The 20,380-nt window shown below is 34.3% G+C and overlaps 1 protein-coding gene across 3 annotated transcripts; it reads left to right on the top strand.

Annotated features, from left to right (window-relative positions):
• The first annotated feature begins 6,446 nt into the window (after positions 1–6,446).
• Positions 6,447–9,309, top strand: LOC129903249 (uncharacterized). Of its 3 annotated transcripts, none has more exons than XR_008770226.1 (3): positions 6,447–6,550; positions 6,644–6,726; positions 8,330–9,309. XR_008770226.1 is itself a non-coding variant. In XM_055978757.1 (3 exons), the coding sequence occupies exons 1-3, from the start codon at positions 6,630–6,632 to the stop codon at positions 8,586–8,588; spliced, it is 402 nt and encodes a 133-aa protein (XP_055834732.1). In that variant the 5' UTR covers positions 6,560–6,629; the 3' UTR covers positions 8,589–9,309. The 3 variants fall into 3 exon arrangements, 1 of the variants encoding a protein (XP_055834732.1); XR_008770225.1 differs by having other exon boundaries at positions 7,293–9,309; XM_055978757.1 differs by lacking the exon at positions 6,447–6,550 and adding an exon at positions 7,293–7,338 and having other exon boundaries at positions 6,560–6,726.
• Positions 9,310–20,380: the final 11,071 nt, after the last annotated feature.

Here is a 20,380-nt window from a genome sequence, read left to right as displayed (position 1 = left end):
GACGAAGAAGACTGAAGATAACCCCCGAAATTAGAAAAGGGCTGACTAGTCTTTAACGGACTTCCATATGAAGCCTGTAATGAAGACTAAATTGGATGGGTCGAATAATCTCCAGAACTCTGTCCTCTGGAGTAAGAACCACTAAACTCACCTCCCTTACGAAACTTCTTGAACATTGTCTCTTTAGAGAAGTTATCTGGCTTTACCCCTCCACCTCTATCACAAAATCAACCACTTTCTAAAATAAAAATTCTGAAGAAGCCATTTGTAAGGCTGGAATCCATAAATCTGGCTTTAATCCCTTCACAAAACGGTGAATACTCTCTTCTGAACTGAAGCAAAGCTGAGTAGTATATTTGGCTAAGGCACGAAACTTGGCCTCATAGGTGGCAACGGACATCCTCCCTTGCTCTATATTCAGGAACTCATCTCTCCTCCTATTCCTCAAGGTCCAGGGAATATACTTCTCCATGAAACAGTCAGAAAAAGCTGCCCAAGTCATAGGTAGTGCCTCTGCTGTTCGGCACTCCACATGAGACCGCCATCATATTTTAGCGTCTCCCTGAAACTGGTATGTCACAAACTCAATACCAAATCGCTCTACTATATCCATCTTATGAAGCAACTCATGACAATCAATAAGGAAATCATAGGAATCCTCAGATTCAGTACCCCTGAAGACTGGGGTTTCAACTTCAAGAACTTAACAAAGAGATCATGCTGGTCACTAGTCATTACCAGCCTAATAGTCATTTGAGGAAATATGCTTATTCCCATGGATGCAGTCATGTGGGGAGCCACAACAGCTACATGTTGAACTCCTGGAATATGAGGTTCTGGGGGAGCTTGTCCCTGATCGGATAACCCACTGAGATAGGTGAGAACCTGGTGGATCATCTTTGGAGTAGGCTGAGGTGGTGCTTATCTCTCGTGAACCTGCTCATCCTCCACCTCAACATCCTCTTTAGCTACCTCATTAGCCGGTGGAGGGGTCGCTGCTCTTTCCCTTGCTGGCCCAACTGCCTAGCCCCTTCCCCTGGTGGTCTTTCTCCCGCGACCTCTACCACGACCTCTCGTTGCTACTTCTCCTCTGGCTACAACCCCAATGCTGGCTCAGGTGTTGTTATTGCTCTAGTTCTAACCATCTGTAAAATAAAGTGAAGAAGGTCAGATACCAATTTGTATCACCTAGATACTAATTGTATTCAAGTAATAGCACGAAGAAAGAAGGAATGAAGTTTTTCTAGAGTCCCATAGCCTCTCGAAGAAAAGTAAAGGCGTCCTCGTACCATTTCGCAAGACTCTACTAGACCTGTCCTTGTGTGATGCGATTACCAAACCTAAAGCTCTGATACTAAGTTTGTCACGAACCAAAATGGGTCATGAGTGGCACCCAAACTTAACCTTCTCGGTGGGAGAACCAATGATAAAAACCTAATTTATAAAATATGACAATAACGCGGAACCTCAATTTATGAGAGTAAGAGATAATAAAACCACTAAAGTCTATTAGATACGTTTTCCCAAAACCTGAAAGTCATCACTTCAAGGACATCAAATTCTAAAATACTAAGTCTGAAAATATCAAACACTAGAATAAATAAATAACTTAATGTGTCCGAAAACTAAGGACATCATGTCATGCCCGATAGAACCCAACACGAGGTAGAATGAATAGCTCACCCTGGAACCTGATGTGCTGAACACTGGCTAGAGCTGAGCTCTAATCGAAGTCTATGGAATACCCGCTGCACTCCACAAAATAAAATAAAGAAAAATACAAGTAGGGGTTAGTACAGGATAATATGTACTGAGTAGGTATCATTGGCCGACTCAAAATAGAAATCAATATGCATAAAGTAATAACGGAAAATCAACGATAACACTTAACATGTGGCAACCAACAAGCTCAAGATCAAGTAACAACACAATGAACCATTACACAATCAGTCAACAATATCAAAAGTATACATGAGGACCCAAGCCTCCACACCCCGGTCTTTTGAGAAATGAGTTATTTGAGATTGGGTAGTATTAAGTCTTTTTAATATATTTTCCTTTAATATTACCATATCGGAATGTGGCACCTGATCCAATAATATCATGTCAGCTTTTAACACCCGATACAATATATACCATTTCGGAATGTGACACCCTATCCAAATGTAATTAATTTATCATTCTTTGTTATCACATTCCACTTTATTAACAATATTTCATCAAGCCTTTTTTAATCAAGACACTATTTTTGATAAGAAAAGTTCAAGATTATGAATTCCACGGTCTTGGAATTTCAGACCAATCACAACAACATATCAATCATTCAAACCACAACAATTAAATGTATAGTAAATTTCACACATTACTCAATGACTATCAACCACTATTAAGAGTCTATCTATGATATAGAATAAATCATAACCTACCTCAACCAAAGAACCGAAGTCAAGCAAGCTAATTCTCCAATGCTTTTGCTTTCCTCAATGCCTCAAAATGTTTTCAATCTATCAAGTATACAATATTCGTAAGCAAACCAATCCTTAGACACCAATATTACTATATGTCTAGCCTAGATCCAAAACTCACCTAATGATATTCATATAATACAATACACCTAATATTTAATTACCTATTTCATTATGCCAAAACTTGAATTATAATGTAGCTATAACAAGAAAGGAACAGAACGAAAACCCTAAATTACCATTAAAGCAACAAGCCAGCAGCGTGGACTAGGGAAACAAAATAACCACGCATCTTATACTCCTAAATACTATCCAATATTATATTAATCATTATCCTTAATCAGTATGCCATCATTATTGTCATGATTACAAGTCAAACTTGTGGCTATGCCTAATGGCCAATTGCAACAGCTTCTCAAAGTGAAACTTCACTATTTCTATACAAATAACATTATGAAAGTGACCCATTATAGTTATCAACATCTAAGGAAAAATTTCATAGTTTTTCGAAAGTATTTTTACCTGCAGGGTCGTTCTTTCTCGTGATGCCGCACAAGGTTTGTTCTCTCACCCTAATTTCTTTTCCTAAAATTCTTATGTATTAAAAGTGACAGATACCCTTATCTTATTTTAATAAATAAAGTGGTATAGGGTAATAAATAAATTATAAATTTAACCCATCAACCAAATTAGTTATCTAAACTTATCCCTTAAATAAATAACCGTACTTATCAAATAGTCCAAAATACCCATTAAAAATTTACGAATTGAGTCTTTTATGAAATAGAAAGCTCTCGTACTCAAAATGACCTAATGGGTCGTTACAAAATTTCATCCCGTTTTCCCCCTCTTTTGACCTAATTTTTTCTATAAATTCCCCCACCGTCTTCACTGTAAAGAGGAAGAAAAAAAAATAAAAGAGAAAAATCGGAATACGTAAAAAGAGCGGACAGAGAGTTGAATTTGAAGATTGGAAAATAGTTTTATTAGAAATCAAACCCAAAAAGATTTGAGCCTCAGATTTTCAATTTTTTTTTAGTTATTTTGCTCATTTCTTGGTGGGTTTGAGGAGTTCATCGCCTTCAAATTTGTCGTCTTAGTTGCTACTCCGAATAAGGTAATTTTTTCCATTTTTTAACTTTCGTTCGTTTTAGTCATCTATTTCATAGCTTAAGTTCTATGTGTTATTTAAGTTAACTATTTATTGAATAGTTCCTTCTTCTTTTCTTTTTTTTTTTTTTTCATTTGAATGATATATGTTGGATTAAAGAAATTTTGATCATGTATGAGTTTCTTGTTTATCCTTACATTTTCTTTTGCTTCATTTTAATGGATGATTATCTTTTTTTTCTTTCCATTTTTCAATGTTTTTTTGTATCAATTAGGCTAATTTTAATATGAAATATTAAAAAATGTGTCACTTTTGTTTTAAATAATAATAATAATATTTTGGTCCATTAATCTTTAATGTGATATTGGTAAGAACTTTAGTGTTAAAATCTCTTTGATGCTTACTATGTATATGACTACTTGGGGAATGAGTTTGAAATTTCAGTTTGATAAAGAATTAAGTTACTGCAAATTCACTTTTACATTTATTTTTTCTATTCCTTTTCTTGTGTCTTGTCTAATTTTAAAATATTTAGTTGTTTAAATTTTGTTGAAATTTTCCTAATTTTTCATTATTTTTTTATGCATGAAAAATCCTGAACGAGTTCATCTTGGACTCCTCCTTGCATAGCTTCGAGTTTCGAGTCACCCCATCTTGTTCGAATGGCTGGAAAGCCGATGTATAAGTCTCGAAAGTCAAAAATGCAAGTGTAAATGGACTGGATACACGGATATACAATATATGTATTTAGTGATACAGGAACAAAAAATGGGCCAAAGACCCAAATGATGCAGCAATTACCTTCTTATTAGAAATTAGGACAGGATTGAGGAATAGGCCTATGGCCCAACAGTTTGAGTTTGGGCAAGAAGCCTAAACTTATTATTTGGCCTATTTAATTGTTTATTCTTGTGATTGAATATTTGTTAATTCTAACTCTAATTTTACATTAGTCTAATTAAATCCCCTAAAAGAGGAACTAATTTCTTTTATGAGAGTGCATTTAGATTTATTGACTCTCTATCTTTATTTATTCAAATATTTGATCTAAAATCTTTTACTTGTTTTTAAAATTGTCAAGTTATTATCTTTTAGAAATAATTCAAGTATTTTTTCTTACTTAATCATATTTTAGTCAAGTTTTAATCACTCTTAATTTATTTAAAATACTCTGAGTTTATTGCTTTTCCTCAGATAAATTTTTAATTTTTCTTTTCTTTTTTTTTACTTAGTCAATTTCGATAAGTTTACTCCCTTTATAAATTATTCTAAGTATTTTAAGTTAGTATTTCTTTTAAATAATTAAAATGTCTTTAATATTTTCTCAAAGTTAGTCACATATTTTTTAAATCGTCGGACAACCGCGTGTTAGCAGCTACTTTGAGTGCTAACACCTTCTCAAAGTGGAAATTTGAACCCTTACTCTTTTCTCTAAAGTTTTCAGGCTTAATCTGTTAAAAGTTTTTTAAATTAAATTTTCTTAATTTTTTTTAAAATTAAATGATGTCTCTTTTCTAAAATTAATTTTTTCTCTAAGAAAGTTGAAATCGATTTTAAACCTTCTTTTTTTGACATAACACTACATATTACCAATCTTGATTTTGTTCCAGATATTTTCCAATCTTTTTCTTAATTTCAATTTAAGTTCTTGATTTCAGTTTGTTAGTGACTCTCATGGAGAAGACCCTCAGCCACACTCTTGTTTACTGGTCCAATGTTGAGCTTAATTTTATTTTAGTTGCTCTTTTTTAATTCAATTTCACTCGGGTATTCTTTACTACTATTCTCCCTCTGTTGCCCCCAATTTTTTTTAAAACAAACTTTTTCATCAGATTTGATGCAGTCTAAATTGTGTTCAACTATTTTTTTAAAATATCACCTTTTTAATTACAATTTTTTTTGCCCATTTTCGCTTTCAATTTTTGTTAAAAAATTCTTGGACTGTGGTTGGCAAAACTTTCGTTTAATCCATCAGTTCATTGTTAATAATCCTAACTGTTGAATCATCGTTCCATTTTTTCCCTGAAATGAGTTAGTGGACTACCATGCTGGCAATCCATGTCAATAGTTTCATTTTAAAATTCATCTCATCCTGTCCGTCTATTTGAGACTGACTATTTCAATCATGTATGTCTATGTTGATCTGCGTGCTTCCATTTCCCCCCTTATTTCATTACTCCATCTTGAGAATTCTTATAAATGAGGCATCATCTTCTCACAAATCTGCATACCAAACGAAAAATCCACTAACTAATCAACAATGGATAGGAAATTGTTTATTCGATATTCCGATCTGCTCTGCCAAATTAAGAAACTGTTAGGAGCACACAACCCTAGTAAAGCTGATGCAGTTCTCAAGAATTATCCTCTGGCGGTTGTGTTATATCCCGTATTTTATACGGTTGAATATTTTAAAGTAGCCGTGGTAAATTGAAGGAAATGACCATCTTCCAAAAATTTATTTTAATGTACAAGTTGATTATGAATATTATTTATGAACATTAATAGTTTGGAAATATTGGGAAAGGCAAAGGGCAAAAAAGAAAATTCGCAAAGTAGCCTATGGTAATATTGTGGAAGGTTAGGGGTAAAACGGAAATTTCACAAAGTGTTCAAGAATGTTCTTGAAATACCAAAGTGTTCAAGAAAAATCATGTAGGGGTGTACTTTTTTATGGACATGTGATGAATATATATGAACCAAAGTGTACATGACAAGACAATTAAGTCATCTTTATTTGTTAAAGAAAGTTCTAGAAAAAAAAATGGAGAAGGGGTCATGTGTCTATATTCATATTTGAGGGACTTATTTTCAAATATGGATAAGTGATGGAAGATATTTATATATATGTGTGTGTCTTATGACTCATTAGGGTCATTCTTATCCCAAGAGAATTCTAGAAAATTCAAGAGGAAGAAGAGAAGAGAAATTTGAAGCTAGAGAGAGAGAGCTCGGTTTTGGGGGAGAAAAAGAGGTAAGTCTCCGATTTCGCTTTGTAAATTAATTATCTAGGGTATACCAAGATGTTATGAAGGTATTGGTAATGTAAATGTATGGTTTGGAGCAGCCCAAAAACGTTACCAAGCAGTCCCAAAGTTCTAGCCGCGCTAGGAGAGCTTCCGAGGCAAGTTTTGGCGAGTTTCGGGAAAGGTAAGGTCTCTCCTTTCAAATTTGAGTTTATGATGTTGTTATGAGGTGTATTACATGTCCTAAATATGGATGGAAGTAGAGAAAATGTATAAGGATGCTTGATGTTAGAAACAACTAAATGTAAGTCGTAGTAGTTAAATCGAAGTCGCGTAGTGTGTTGTCGTTGTGGTGCTGCGGTTGCAGCTGGTTGAGTTTCGTGTTGCAGGGCTTTAAAGTGTTTTAAAAAGGGTGTGGGTGTTGCTGGTTTCAGCCACACGACCCCCCGTTTGGTATGGTTAAAGATTTTATGAAATAAAGGTTAAAAACTCTATTTTGGTATCGTAGTTTATTCTAGTTGTTTGGAGCTTGTGTTGTGTAAAGTTGAGGTGATTTGATTATATATATACTGCTGGTTGTTGTTGTTGATATGATTGTTGACATGGTGGCCGAGTTGAGATCTCGGAGATGGTGTATTTATAGGGGAGATGCTACCGAAATTTCGGCAGATTAGAAATTAATTTGTTTGAAGGATTAAGACAAGTATATGGTGGTGAATCTAATGACTATGTCAACTCTCTTGAATGTAGAAAAACAAGTTGGACACATAAGCGTAGCTAGTAAGGCGCGGCACAGGTATGTAAAGCTAACCGTTCCTTCTTTTGGCATGTCTTTGGCATAAGTATGTAAGGTTTACCCTTCTTTCTCTTGGCATGTTTTGACATAAGTATATAGAGCTACCCTTTCTTTTTGGCATGATTTTTATGAAACAAGTATATGACATTTTATACAATTTCAAGGAAGTCTTATTCGTAGAGTCACTAGGATGGCCAATTTTCTTGAGTTTCCAAAGGATATTTTTTCGTTCTTAGATATGTGTATATGATTCCAAAAGTTTTATTGTGATATAATCCATGGTAATTTTTGAAAGGTACATGACATGACTCTTGTCCTGATTTTTGAATCATAGCTCATTCCGATTATTCTATGAGTCTTGAAAATTAATCCTATGTGCATATGTATACGATTTGGCGCCTTATAAGATTGTGACCTTATTCTACGTTCTCTTAATATTATCTTTCGTTGATAGTCTCATCCTATAATAATTGTTCCTTCAAGGTGAGACAAAGCGACCATGGTTAGTCTATAATACAATCGGAGGTTACCGACCTTCCGTCACTCCGATAAATATACGACTTTTGTTGGGCTCTCGTGCATGCTGTCTATATGTATATGTATATGTATATGGGGGATATGGGAAGGTGTATATGCGGCGCTATAGACGCATTCCCACCTGATCAGTTGGAGTAATTTTCATCCTGGACGCGGGATGTCCGAACGCAGGACATATGTGGGCGAGCCGACGTTGTTCGGTGATATGACTTTTATTTTCTATGTATATGAAAAAGAAATGTTTTTAAAGATAAGACAAGCATGCATGACATTCGGCTTAAAAGACACTCATATGTACAAGTTACTTCTCTACCTCGTGATATGTTCTATATTTCTACCATGTTATTATTCATATTTATATTCCTTACTATGTTACTATTCATGACTTACATACTCAGTACAAAGCTCGTACTGACCCCCTTTTTCTTCGGGGGCTGAGTTTCATGCCGCGTAGGTACACCCAGATGAATAGAAGCTATTATAGAAGATGTTCCAGTGGGGTTAACAACTCCACTTGTTCCTGGAGTGCTGCCGAGTCAGATTATAAGCGCTATGATGTTTCATTCGAAGTTAGAGACTTTGCAGACAGAGTTGTGGGTATAGAGTGTCAGCTTTGTAAGCGGCGTCACCAGTCGACATGTTATTATGTCGTATGTTATGAGTTTTATGGGATGATAGATTTTGGAAAAAATAAAATAATTCGAGTAGCTTAGTTATGCTTTTCATTTCTTATTGATGTAAAAGTCTAAAGAGATTAAGTATGTAATATGAGGTAGCGGGTTCGCTCAGCTCCGAGCATGGGGTCGGGTGCCCATCACACCCTATTAAGATCGGGGTGTGACAGGTTGCTTCGGCCGGAGCTTCTGTTCCTCTTACCGCCGAGCAGGCCGCAGTTGGTGTTGCTTCGGTTGAAGCTTGAGTTGCTGCTCTGCCTCCAGCTGACCAGCCTCCATCTGTTGTCGATCTCATTCTCTCGGCCCGTTACTTTCCAGCCAAGGTTCCGAGTGGTCCACAAGACCGGCTACACCCCTATCCGGCGAATGAATTTAGAAGGGTGGAAGAGTATTTCATCTCAGAACCTATGATAACAATCAAAACTGTTAATGAAGCTAAGATACGCCAAGTGATCTTTCAAAAATACGGCGACATTGACGACGTCGTTGTTAAAATCAATGGGCATAATGACCGAGTTAATGGTGAAGTTGGCGTTGTGTTGAATGGAATGGATCTTGTGTGAAGTGATGTCAATATGTAGGTATCAGGCGATCTAGGAAGGTAGGAAGAGCTAATGTAGTAACTGTTTCTAATTCGTTTTTAGCAATATATTGTAAAAGTAAAATGTAATGAATATTGTGTGAAGTCACTGGGGATTTGGGAAGGTGGGAAGAAGTAATATAGTAAATGTTTGTTTCTAATTCGTTCTTTGTAATTGTACTGAAGGTATTGAATTTGATTAAATGAAGATTAAATGTTGCTATATGACATTTTTTTGTCTTTTCATTTATTTTGTATTTTATTTTTCTTTTTCATCGTCTCTCTCTTCTGCTACTTTTAATTTTTCGTGGTGTTTTCTTCTTCTTCCCCATTTTCTGTTCAATGTCCAGGTTTCATTTTGTGATATTGCTTTCATTATCTCATTGTTGTTCTTCTAGTTAGACTTTTCTCTGATTAATTTTGTGGTAATTTCTTCTTACATCTTTACCTGAGTGCTAGATAATTCCCACCGGTTGACCGACCCAAATTGGGCCAACGGCCACTTTTTAAAAAGTTGACCAAATTGTTATTTTTTTTAAGGAAAAATAATTTATACCCAATATTTTTTTTCCTATAAATATCTCTAGCATTTCATTATTTTTTTCTATAACAATCATCTAATTTTCTCTCAATTTATCAATTCTCTCTAAAGTGATACTAATATTTTATTATTTCTAGTAATTAACAACATCAAGTGAAAGTTTTCAACTTTCAAATGTTCAATGTTTCATCAATTTTACGATACTTTATTTGATTACAGCAATTTGGTATAATCGTTCCTTCTCTTGCTTTGATTTAGTAAATTAATTCTTGTATATTTAAATATTTTATTTTTGTTTTTATAATTTTTATTATTTGAATTTGCATAATTGATAGATTCAAACAAGTAGGTCAAAGTGTAAAAAATCTGTGTCCCGAAGGTAGTAGTAGTAGTAATAAGAAAAAAAATCATTCCGGTAGAGGTAGTACAAGTCGATTTTACTTTTGTATGTCTGAAGCATGCGGAAGCGAAAACAAATAGATTAAAGACAAGAATTGAAAGATATGCGAAATTGGAGAAGAAAATCCTCAAATTCAAAAAGATATGTTAAGAAACCTAATTGATATTAGTATTCAAAAATTAGCGAATTAAAACTAATTTATGATACTAATAGAACCAATTCAATAACTTAGATAAAAAATGAACAACAATTAGTATAAGACTAATTACCTTCTTTAATTCACAAATAAGAACTAAAGATATCAAGTTAAAGAATTAATCACGCCTCCTAAGAATTGTTCTTATAAGATTGTAACAAAAATCCCAAGTAGTCAAATACAAATGTTTAAAGAAGAGAAACTTTCAATTAATAATAATAATGTCTGCTCAAAATAATAAACCCTACCCCTATATATGGGAAAAAACTATCCCAAATAGAATGAAAATAGAACCTACTTTTATGGAAATAATAAATAAAACCTAATAGGAAATGTTAAACTAGGAAAATTTAAACTAGGAAAACATATAAATATAATACCAAAAATTCTTCCCTAAGGAAATAAGGAAAAGTTTCCTCCTTTTTGGGTGAGGATTTTAAGCTCCTTTTTTTGGCAGAAATTCAGCTCCATGTGGTCCCTAATCTTCTTCCATTTGGGCTTGGACTTGAACCATAAAATATGTGTAGTACTTAATCTATTCTTCACCACAATTCTTGGACTCGTTCTTGAGTTTTTCATCCATGATAAGCATCTTCTTGAGTTCCCATTGAAGCCCAACAATCTTGGCTTGCAACTCCTTATCTTGAGACTTTGATGAGTGTCTTATTAGGGCTTCTATAGCATCATCTTTATCCATGGAGCTATCATCTCCCTCTTCTTGAAAATAATTTGTCCTCGAATTTGACCCTACATCAAACAAGGACAAGTTAGCAACACTGAAAGTTGCACTTACTTGATACTCACTAGGCAGATCCAACTTGTAAGCATTGTCCCCAGTTCGCTCAAGGACTTTAAAGGGTCTATCACCTCTAGGATGCAATTTAGACTTTCTTTTGAAAAGAAATTATTCTTTGCGCATGTGAATTCAAACTAAGTCCCCAGGCTCAAAAATGACTTGTTTTCGCCCTTTGTTTCTTCTCAAGAACACTTGTTTATTTCTCCTTTCATTGGCTAGTTTAGTCTGCTCATGTATCTTCCTCATCATTTCAGCTTTATTCTTTCCGTCAAGACTAAAAACATCATTAGTAGGCAATGGCACTAAGTCAAGGGGAGTAAGAGAGTTAAAATCATAAACAACTTCAAAAGGAGAAGAGGCAAGGGGAGTAAGAGGGTTAAAATCATAAACAACTTCAAAAGGAGAAGACCCAGTAGAAGAATGAATAGTTCTATTATAAGCACATTCCACTAAAGGCAAGTTGATCCTCCCAAGAAGTTAACTTACCTTTCAAAACAACGCTTAATGTTACCTAAAATTCTATTCACCACCTCAATTTGCCCATTAGTTTGTGGGTGACAAGAAGTAGAAAACAACAATTTTGTCTCTAACCTCCCCCAAAGAACACGTCAAAAATGGCTTAAAAACTTAACATCTCTATACTAACAACAGTTCTAGATATTTCATGTAATTTCACAACTTCTTTAACAAACAAATCAGCCACATGAGAAGGATCATTAGTTTTCCAGCATGGAATAAAATGAGCTATTTTAGAGAATCTATCCACCACAAAAAAGACACTATCCTTGACATACTTTGTTTTTGGAAAACCTAAGACAAAATCCATAGAGATATCTATCCAAGGTGAAATTGTAACAGGCAAGGGAGTATAGAAGTCATGTGGTAAAACCTTAGATTTAGCATGTTTACATTCAAGACGTTGCGCACAAAATTTTTCTATATCCTTGCGTATGCCAACCCCCCAAAAAAATTCAACAAGTATATATAAGGTTTTTGGCACTCCAAAGTGTCCTATAAGGCTCTCATAATGTGTCTCTCTTACAAAAATATCACACAATGAACATATTGGCACACACAACTTATTTTCCTTGAAAAGGAACCCATCATGCAGAGTGAACTTCTCAAAGGGTCCCTTCAAACATGCAGCATAAGCAACCCCAAAGTCTGAATCATTAGCATTCAAAGTTCTAATGTGATCAAATCCCATCGATTTAGAAGTAAGAGTGAAAATAAGAACGTACCTTTGAGACATGCATCAGCTACTACGTTATCCTTACCTTGTTTGTATGAAATCACATAAGGAAATATCTCAATGAACTCCACCCACTTGGCATGTCGTTTACTTAACTTAGCTTGGATTTTCAAGTATCTCAATGATTCATGGTCAGTCCTTATCACAAACTCACGCGGCCACAAGTAATGTTGCTAAGTAACCAAAGCCCTTACCAAGGCGTACAATTCACGATCATAAGTAGAATAATTCAATGTAGCACCATTCAATTTCTCACTAAAATATGCAATAGGCTTAGAATTTTGCATTAAAATAGAGCCTATATCTTTTCCATTAGCATTACATTAAACTCCAAAAGATTTGAAAAAATCAAGTAATTGTAACAAAGGAGCAGAACACACCTTATCTTTCAAGACATTAAATGTATGCTCTTGTTCTTTTCCCCAATTAAACACCTTATCCTTTTTTATGACTTCTGTTAATGGTGCAGCAATTTTATTAAAATCCCTCACAAATCTCCTATAAAAGCTAGCAAGTCCATGAAAACTCCTAACTTCAGTCACACTCTTAGGGATAGGCCATTCTTTTATTGCTTTAATTTTATCTTCATCAACTTCAACACCATTCGAGCTAACAACAAAATCAAGAAATATGACTTTATCAACACCAAACGTGCACTTTGATAGATTAGCATACAATTGTTGCTCACTAAGCACATCAAAAACTAACCTCAAGTGTTCCACATGTTCTTCAAGAGATAGAAAAAATATCAGAATATCATCGAAATACACCACAATAAATTTTCCATGAAAATCCTTAAAGATATGGTTCATTAGTCTCATGAAAGTGTAGGTGCATTAGTTAAGCCAAATAGCATCACTAACCATTCATACAATTCATAATTAGTTTTGAAAGCAGTTTTTCACTCATCTCTAGAATTCATTCGAATTTGGTAGTATCCACTTTTTAGATCAATTTTAGAAAATATTTTAGAGCCATCTAATTGGTCAAGCATATCATCTAGGTGGGGAATAGGATGTCGATACCTTACCATTATTTTATTGATGGCATGACAATCCACACACATCCTTTAAGTTCCATCTTTTTTTGGTACCAAGAGCAAGGGAACAAAACATGAACTCATACTTTCTCTCACAAAGCCCTTTTCAAGTAATTCCTCTACTTACCTTTGTAGTTCTCTTGTTTCAACAGGATTGCTTCTATAAGAGGGCCTCTTCAAAAGTTGAGATCCAGAAACAAAGTCAATTTGATGTTCTATTCCTCTCAAAGGAGGTAATCCCTTAAGGATATCGGGAGAAAATACATCGCCAAAGTCCTGCAAAAGTTTTAAAACAACACTAGGCAAAGAAGGAATTACATTGTTAGTGTTAATCATAACTTTCTTATAAGTGAGAAGGACAATGGGCAGCCCCTCTTTTTTGGCAAGTAAACACTCTTTGGCTTTTGCCATACTCACTATTTTTCCACTCTCAGCCTCTTTCCTCTCACCTATTCTTTCTTTTTTTATCACCCTTTTTTTATCCCTCCCCATGTTTTCCCATTGTTTCTTTTAGTCATTGTTGGTCTTCATACACTTGAGAAGGGGTTAAGAGTGCAAGAATATACTTTTTTCCCTTATGTTCAAGAGAGTACTTATTTCTCCTCCCATCATGAAAGGCATATCTATCATATTTCCAGGGTCAGCCTAAGAAAATATGACAAACTTGCATTGGTACAACATCACACAGAACTTCATCAGAATACTCCCCAATAGAAAAGGAAACCATGCATTGTTTACTCACCTTGAGTTCTCTACATTTATTCAACCATTGAATCTTGTAGTTGACCTTACGTTTCGTGCATGGAATTCCCAGTTTCTCCATAGAATATGAGCTCACCACATTAGCACAACTATCATTATCAATAATCATAGAGCAAATTCTACCCTTTATCCCACATCATGTGTGAAAAATATTTTTTGTTTGTGCCTCATCAATCTCTCCCATATTAATGTTCATAAGATGCCTAACTACCCCTAAAAATTGTCCCTCATTATGAGGAGTCACGTCTCTCTCATCCTCACTCTCAACACCTCCTTCTTCTTTTTCTCCCTCACTTTTTCACTCTTATGTTCTCCATTATCTTTAATTAAGACAACTCTTCTATTTGGACATTCGAACGCCTTATGTCCCCTCCCTTGACACTTATGACATTGTATAGAACTAGAAGCTGTAGAAGGAGTAGAAGTTTTTGTGTTAAAAGTTTTACCTCCATCTTTGTCTCCCATTTACCTTTGCTCTTATCATCTTGTGATTTAGGCATAGATTTCTCCTCATGTGTTGGTCATGGCTTCCTTGGAGTTGTAGTAGATCAATTCTTCCATGAGCTGGTTGGTTGCTTTCTTTTATTTTGTTTTTCTAATTTTACAGCCAACTCTACTAATTCATCTAAATTCACATATTATTGCAATTCTATTACATTAGCTATTTCTCTATTCAAACCATTAAGAAATCTTGCCATAGTGGCTTCCAGTCCTCATTGCAATTTTCTTGAATCATAGCCATATCCATAGCCTTAAAAAATCATCCACAGACATTGAACCTTGATTCAGAGTTTAAAGGCGATTTTGCAGATCTCTTTGAAAGTGTGATGGCAAAAAATGCTTTCTCATAATCCTCTTCATCTCGTGCCATGTCGTAATGGGCAATTTTCCATTATCAATTTTGTCTCTGCAAAATTTCTTCCACCAACTAGCAACATAGTCAGAAAATTCAACCACAACAAGTTTAACCTTCTTACCTTCATAGTAGTTATGACAGTCAAAGATGGCGTCCACTTTTCTCTCCCAATCAAGGTACAAGTCTGGATCTCGTGTTACTTTAAAATTAGGAATCTTTATCTTACTGCTACTAAGATTGTCATCCTCAGCCCTAACTCGCGGTTCTCTGCTTTCGTTTCTACTTTGGTAAGCTTCCTCAAATTCATCGTCATAGTTGTCAAATTGATCCTCAGTTTGATGGACTTGAGGAGCTCGAACAACTTGTCTCCTAACTTGAGGCATCGGGTTTTGATGGATTCTCCGCACATTGGCCATGTTCACTAGATTAAGTTGGTTTTGGGTAGTCTCTAACGCATCAAGTCGATTCATAATCATTTAGAGCACTTCATTTAAGCCATTGTTTTGACTCCCAATGTCATCATTCTTTCCTGTTAACGACATCTCAAAAAAATTCAAAGAAACAAATATCTCTCAGTTTGGCCTTTTTTTCTCTCTATTGATCTCACCCTCTCTTGCCTTTTTCCACTCAAATTACAACCTTTGAATAGTTTCTTTAGGATTTATTTATAAAAAATACTAGTAACAACCCTTTTATAGGTAAAATGTAGAAAAAAAATTTACCAACTCCCAGACAGATTGGGTTTGGTGGGACAAGAAAAAAATTTAATTTGTAAAAAATAAAAATAAAAATTAGAAAGTTCCCTTCTTCTTGTTTTTCCTTTTTTTGATGTTGGGAAAACAAGAAAAGCAATACTTTTTGAGTTTCTTAATCTAGCAATTTTTTTTGGCTTCTACGTAGCTTTAACTTTAGCAACAAAAAGAAAAGAAGTAGTAGTTTTTTTTCCTATGAAACTCCTAAGATTATCAAACATGCAACCTTGATAGAAACGTTCTGACACCACTTGATAAGAATCGGGTTGCCTGAATAAACAAAAAAATAACGCGGAAGCGAAAACAAATAGTTTAAAGACAAGAATTGAAAGATATGTGAAATTAGAGAAGAAAATTCTCAAATTCAAAAAGATGTGTAAAGAACCCTAATTAATATTAGTATTCAAAAATTAGTGAATTAAAGCTAATTTATGATACTAATAGAATCAATTCAATAACTTAGATTAAAAGTGATCTAGACCCCTATTCCGAAGAAACTAGAAATAATAATTAGTATAAGACTAATTACCTTCTTTAATTCACAAATAAGAACTAAAAATATCAAGTTAAAGAATTAATCACGCCTCCTAAGAATTGTTCTTATAAGGTTGTAACAAAAATTCCAAGTAGTCAAACACAAATGTTTAAAGAAGAGAAACTCTCAATTAATAATAATAATGTCTGTTAAAAATAATAAACCCTACCCCTATATATAGGGAAAAACTATCCCAAATAGAATGGGAATAGAACCTACTTTTATGGAAATAATAAATAAAACCTAATAGGAAACGTTAAACTAGGAAAACATATAAAAATAATACCAAAAATTCTTCCCTAAGGAAATAAGGAAAAATTTCCTCCTTTTTGGGTGAGGATTTTAAGCTTCTTTTTTTGGCAGAAATTCAGCCCCATGTGGGCCCCAATCTTCTTTCATTTGGGCTTCGACTTGAACCATAAAATATGTGTAGTACTTAGTCCATTCTTCACCACAATTCTTAAAATCGTTCTTGGGCTTTTCGTCCATGATAAACATCTTCTTAAGTTCCCATTGAAGCCCAACAATCTTGTCTTGCAACTCATTATCTTGAGACTTTGATGAGTGTCTTCTTAGGGCGTCTATAGCACCATCCTTATCCATGGAGCTATCATCCCCCTCTTCTTGAAAAGAATTCGTACTCGAATTTGACCTAACATCAAACAAGGACAAGTCAGCAGCATTGAAAGTAGCACTTACTTGATACTCACCAGGAAGATCCAACTTGTAAGCATTATCCCCAATTCGCTCAAGAACTTTGAAGGGTCCATCGCCTCTAGGATGCAATTTAGACTTCCTTTTGCGAGGAAACCGTTCTTTGAGCATGTGAATCCAAACTAAGTCCCAGGCTAAAAAATGACTTGTTTTCTCCCTTTGTTTCTTCTCAGAGCCACTTGTTTATTCTGCCTTTCAATGGACTAGAAATAGTCTCTAAGTGTCAGCCACACCTAGGTTACCCTCCCGGGGTGTGACACTCCCCCCCTCCCCCCTTTAGAGGATATTTTTCATATTAGATGTTCTTGTCGTATATATAATTTAATTGTAAAAGATGGTCTATATTTTTTTGAGTCAATAATTAAAAAAGTTAGGCATGCAGTTGATTTTATTCCAGGAATAATAGAAAAGCTAGACTTAAAGAATTTAAAAGAAAATGTGAGGAAAATAATCTTAGACCAAGATTAATGCCCCGAAGAAATTGAGACTAAGTTAAATTCTACTTATGATTTTTTAAAGACTTTCAATATTTATTGAGCCCCTATAACTACCACTTTAAATTAATATGCATATAAATTTCTCCGAAGTCATGTTGCAAGATTAATCTAATTTGATTAAAATTAATGATGTTATTTTTATTAGAAAATTTTTATTTGACTACTATTGAATTTTTCAGTGCTTATTATCCTACTGTTTGTAATATTTTAGCTTATATATCCAAAATTTCTTTATTGCTTATAAAATACAAACAAAAAGATCATTACAAAGAAGCCGTAACTAGAATGATTGAAAAATTTTAAAAATATTTTTTTCTATTTCTCCTATTTATTTAATTGGTGCTATGTTAAATTCGTGTATGAAATTTGCTATTATATCTGAATTTGTTCGCATTATATATAGTTTCTTAGAAATTCAAAAAGATGAAGAATCTAATATGTTTAAGACAATGAGTGATACAAATGATCATATTGAAGCATTATATAATTATTATGTCAATTTACTTGATAATGCTATCCCTAATAGTATATTGTGAGTATATTTGGTATATCTGGAATGACGCAAGTTTCTTAGATTGCACTAATGTCATAGAGGCTGCTCCACAGTTGACGGAATTTGAGTTGAATATAAGTGTCAAATCTTATTTTGCCATTTTAAGTTCTGTTTCAGAAATTAGTGCTTCCTGTGCTTCTATACTTCAAATTCTGTATTAATGGCTTCTTAACTGGCCTTACCCCTACTTAGGTGTCCATTCTTCAACGGCAGATGTGTTGACTGAATTGCCTCTTTCCCAGTTCATCCTCTTAAATTATCTTTTCCAAATTGCTGTCTTAGAATCTAACAGCTCTTTGGTATGCTCCAGAGTGGAATCCTGATTCTGGCATCTCCTTTGTGTTACTAGTTCTGTCGATAACTTGATAGTTACCTACATTATTCTATTTAATGAGATTTTCATTCTTAAACTCGCAAATAATAGACATGTATGGCAGAATATGGAAGTATCGTTTAATGACTATTTTTCTCCCAAACTTTTTATAAAACTTTTTTGGACTGTAAACCTACTTGTTCTCAAATCATGAACCAATTTCGGAAGAGAACAAGCTAGCAAAGAAAGTTGTGAAGTAAGTTGCTGGTGGCAGTAGATAGGTAGTGCTTTCTATGATGAATATATCATAATAGAGGCTGTGAAGATGAGGACTTCAACCATGTTTTTTAGGACTCATGAGATGTATTTGGTAGGAGATTCGGGACAATTGGTATCCCAACCAAATGACTTATGGAATGGGGATTTGGATTGATAGTATTTTCTAGCAAATGTTAAAAAATTTTATGTTCCCCTTTTTCTGTAAATCATAGCTATTTTAGAGTCTTATAGTTGTCTTGGAGTAGTAGTAATCTCTTGGAGATGAAATCACAAGTCTTTGGCCACCAAGTAGTCATTTTAAGGTCTGCAGCCTATTTGGTTGAATCCTTGAACAAGACTTCTATTTTGTCCAGCAAACATCAACAGTGATTTCTTTCCTAGCATGCAATACATTTTCTTCAATTACCTTCAATCTTCAGTAATAGCCTGGGAAAAGATGAAACAAAGAGAAAGAATGACGAAGCAGTTATTCAATTCCCATGGAACTTATTGCCTTGGGGCATTGAATAACATTTGGAAATTTATGAGTACAGCTGAAAATGAATTGCTTTCAGTATGAGTTTAACTAAGCTATTTTGTTAGAATATTAACCTGAAATCGGATCATAGGCCTGTAGCTCTTTGTTTGTTGTTTCCTGTGGATCTCAGCTGTGATTTATCAAAGGACCTGCAAGGTTGTCCGCAAAATGGGTAGTTTCCTAAATGATTTAAGCTTTTCTAAGTTTGTTTTGAGACGGAAATATATGATTTTACATTGTTCAGTAGCTGTACCTCTAACACAATCAATAATGTAAGGTAGCCCTAGGATTCGTGAGCAATTAGATTGGTTAAAGCTTGCTCTTTTCAACCTTTAAATGAATGGTTCTTTTAATCTTTCATTTTCTTGGGAGGTTTGGTTGGGGACGGGTGAAGGCAGGGAAGTTGGTCGCTGTGATGAACAAGAATTCTCTAAATTTGCTTCTAGGTAATTTAAAACTTGAAGTTGAAAGAGACATGGTATAAAGTTGAAAAGAAACATTTGAGATTGAGGAGGGGTTAAGAGGAAAATTGAATGCCTCGAGACTGAACTTCAAAAGCTTGAAGCACACAAGCTCCACATATGATCAACAACGTAAATTCTCATATCTAAAAGTCTTTGATATAGATTTTGTTTTTTTGAACAATTTGGAAATGTAATTATAAATGTTTATAGAAGAATTCTTTAATTTGTTCTCCTTGATCTAATTAACACAAGATACATAAATATTTAGGATGTTTCATCAGGAGCAACAAAAGGTGGTATGTGAGGAATGGATAATTCATACTTTTGACATGTTTTTCTTTTTGGCAGTTATTGTAGATAAAACCAAAGAGGTCAAAAAGAGAGTGTAGGAAGGTTGTAAGCTGTCCTCTCCTCACCTCAAAGTGCTCAGGTTGTACGGATACTATGGGCGTACTAGTGAACTTGAACTCGTTAAGTATATTTTGGAAAATGCCATTGTGCTTGAGAAAATCATCGTTGATCCTCTTGAACTATGTGAGTTTCATTTCAAGGGGAAACCAAAGGAAGATAAGCTTATGCGAATTGAAAGAAAATACGCTAAGCTCCAGCTTGAAAGTGGAGTGCCTTAGCATATTGAGTTGGTGATATTGTGAAAGTAAGTTTGTTATGAAAATAATATCTATGTTAGTTTTCAGTTATATATACTCTTAAATTAATGATGATTGTGTTTCTAATGGAGCTTTATGTATGATCTTATTATATATTGTATCATAATCTTGTCTTAA

The sequence above is a fragment of the Solanum dulcamara genome, chromosome 9 (assembly GCF_947179165.1).
Source record: "Solanum dulcamara chromosome 9, daSolDulc1.2, whole genome shotgun sequence".
Classification (NCBI taxonomy): domain Eukaryota; kingdom Viridiplantae; phylum Streptophyta; class Magnoliopsida; order Solanales; family Solanaceae; genus Solanum; species Solanum dulcamara.
The sequence above is the reverse complement of the archived record's forward strand: the minus strand, read 5'-3'. Positions and strand labels throughout refer to the sequence as shown.

Bases quoted from the DNA above. Each gene is read 5' to 3' on its own strand.
- LOC129903249 (XM_055978757.1), top strand. From the start codon at position 6,630: ATGGTTTGGAGCAGCCCAAAAACGTTACCAAGCAGTCCCAAAGTTCTA. The intron at 6,727-7,292 runs GTAAGGTCTCTC...TCTTGAATGTAG, and splicing joins TTTGGCGAGTTTCGGGAAAG to AAAAACAAGTTGGACACATA. The intron at 7,339-8,329 runs GTATGTAAAGCT...CATGCCGCGTAG, and splicing joins GCTAGTAAGGCGCGGCACAG to GTACACCCAGATGAATAGAA.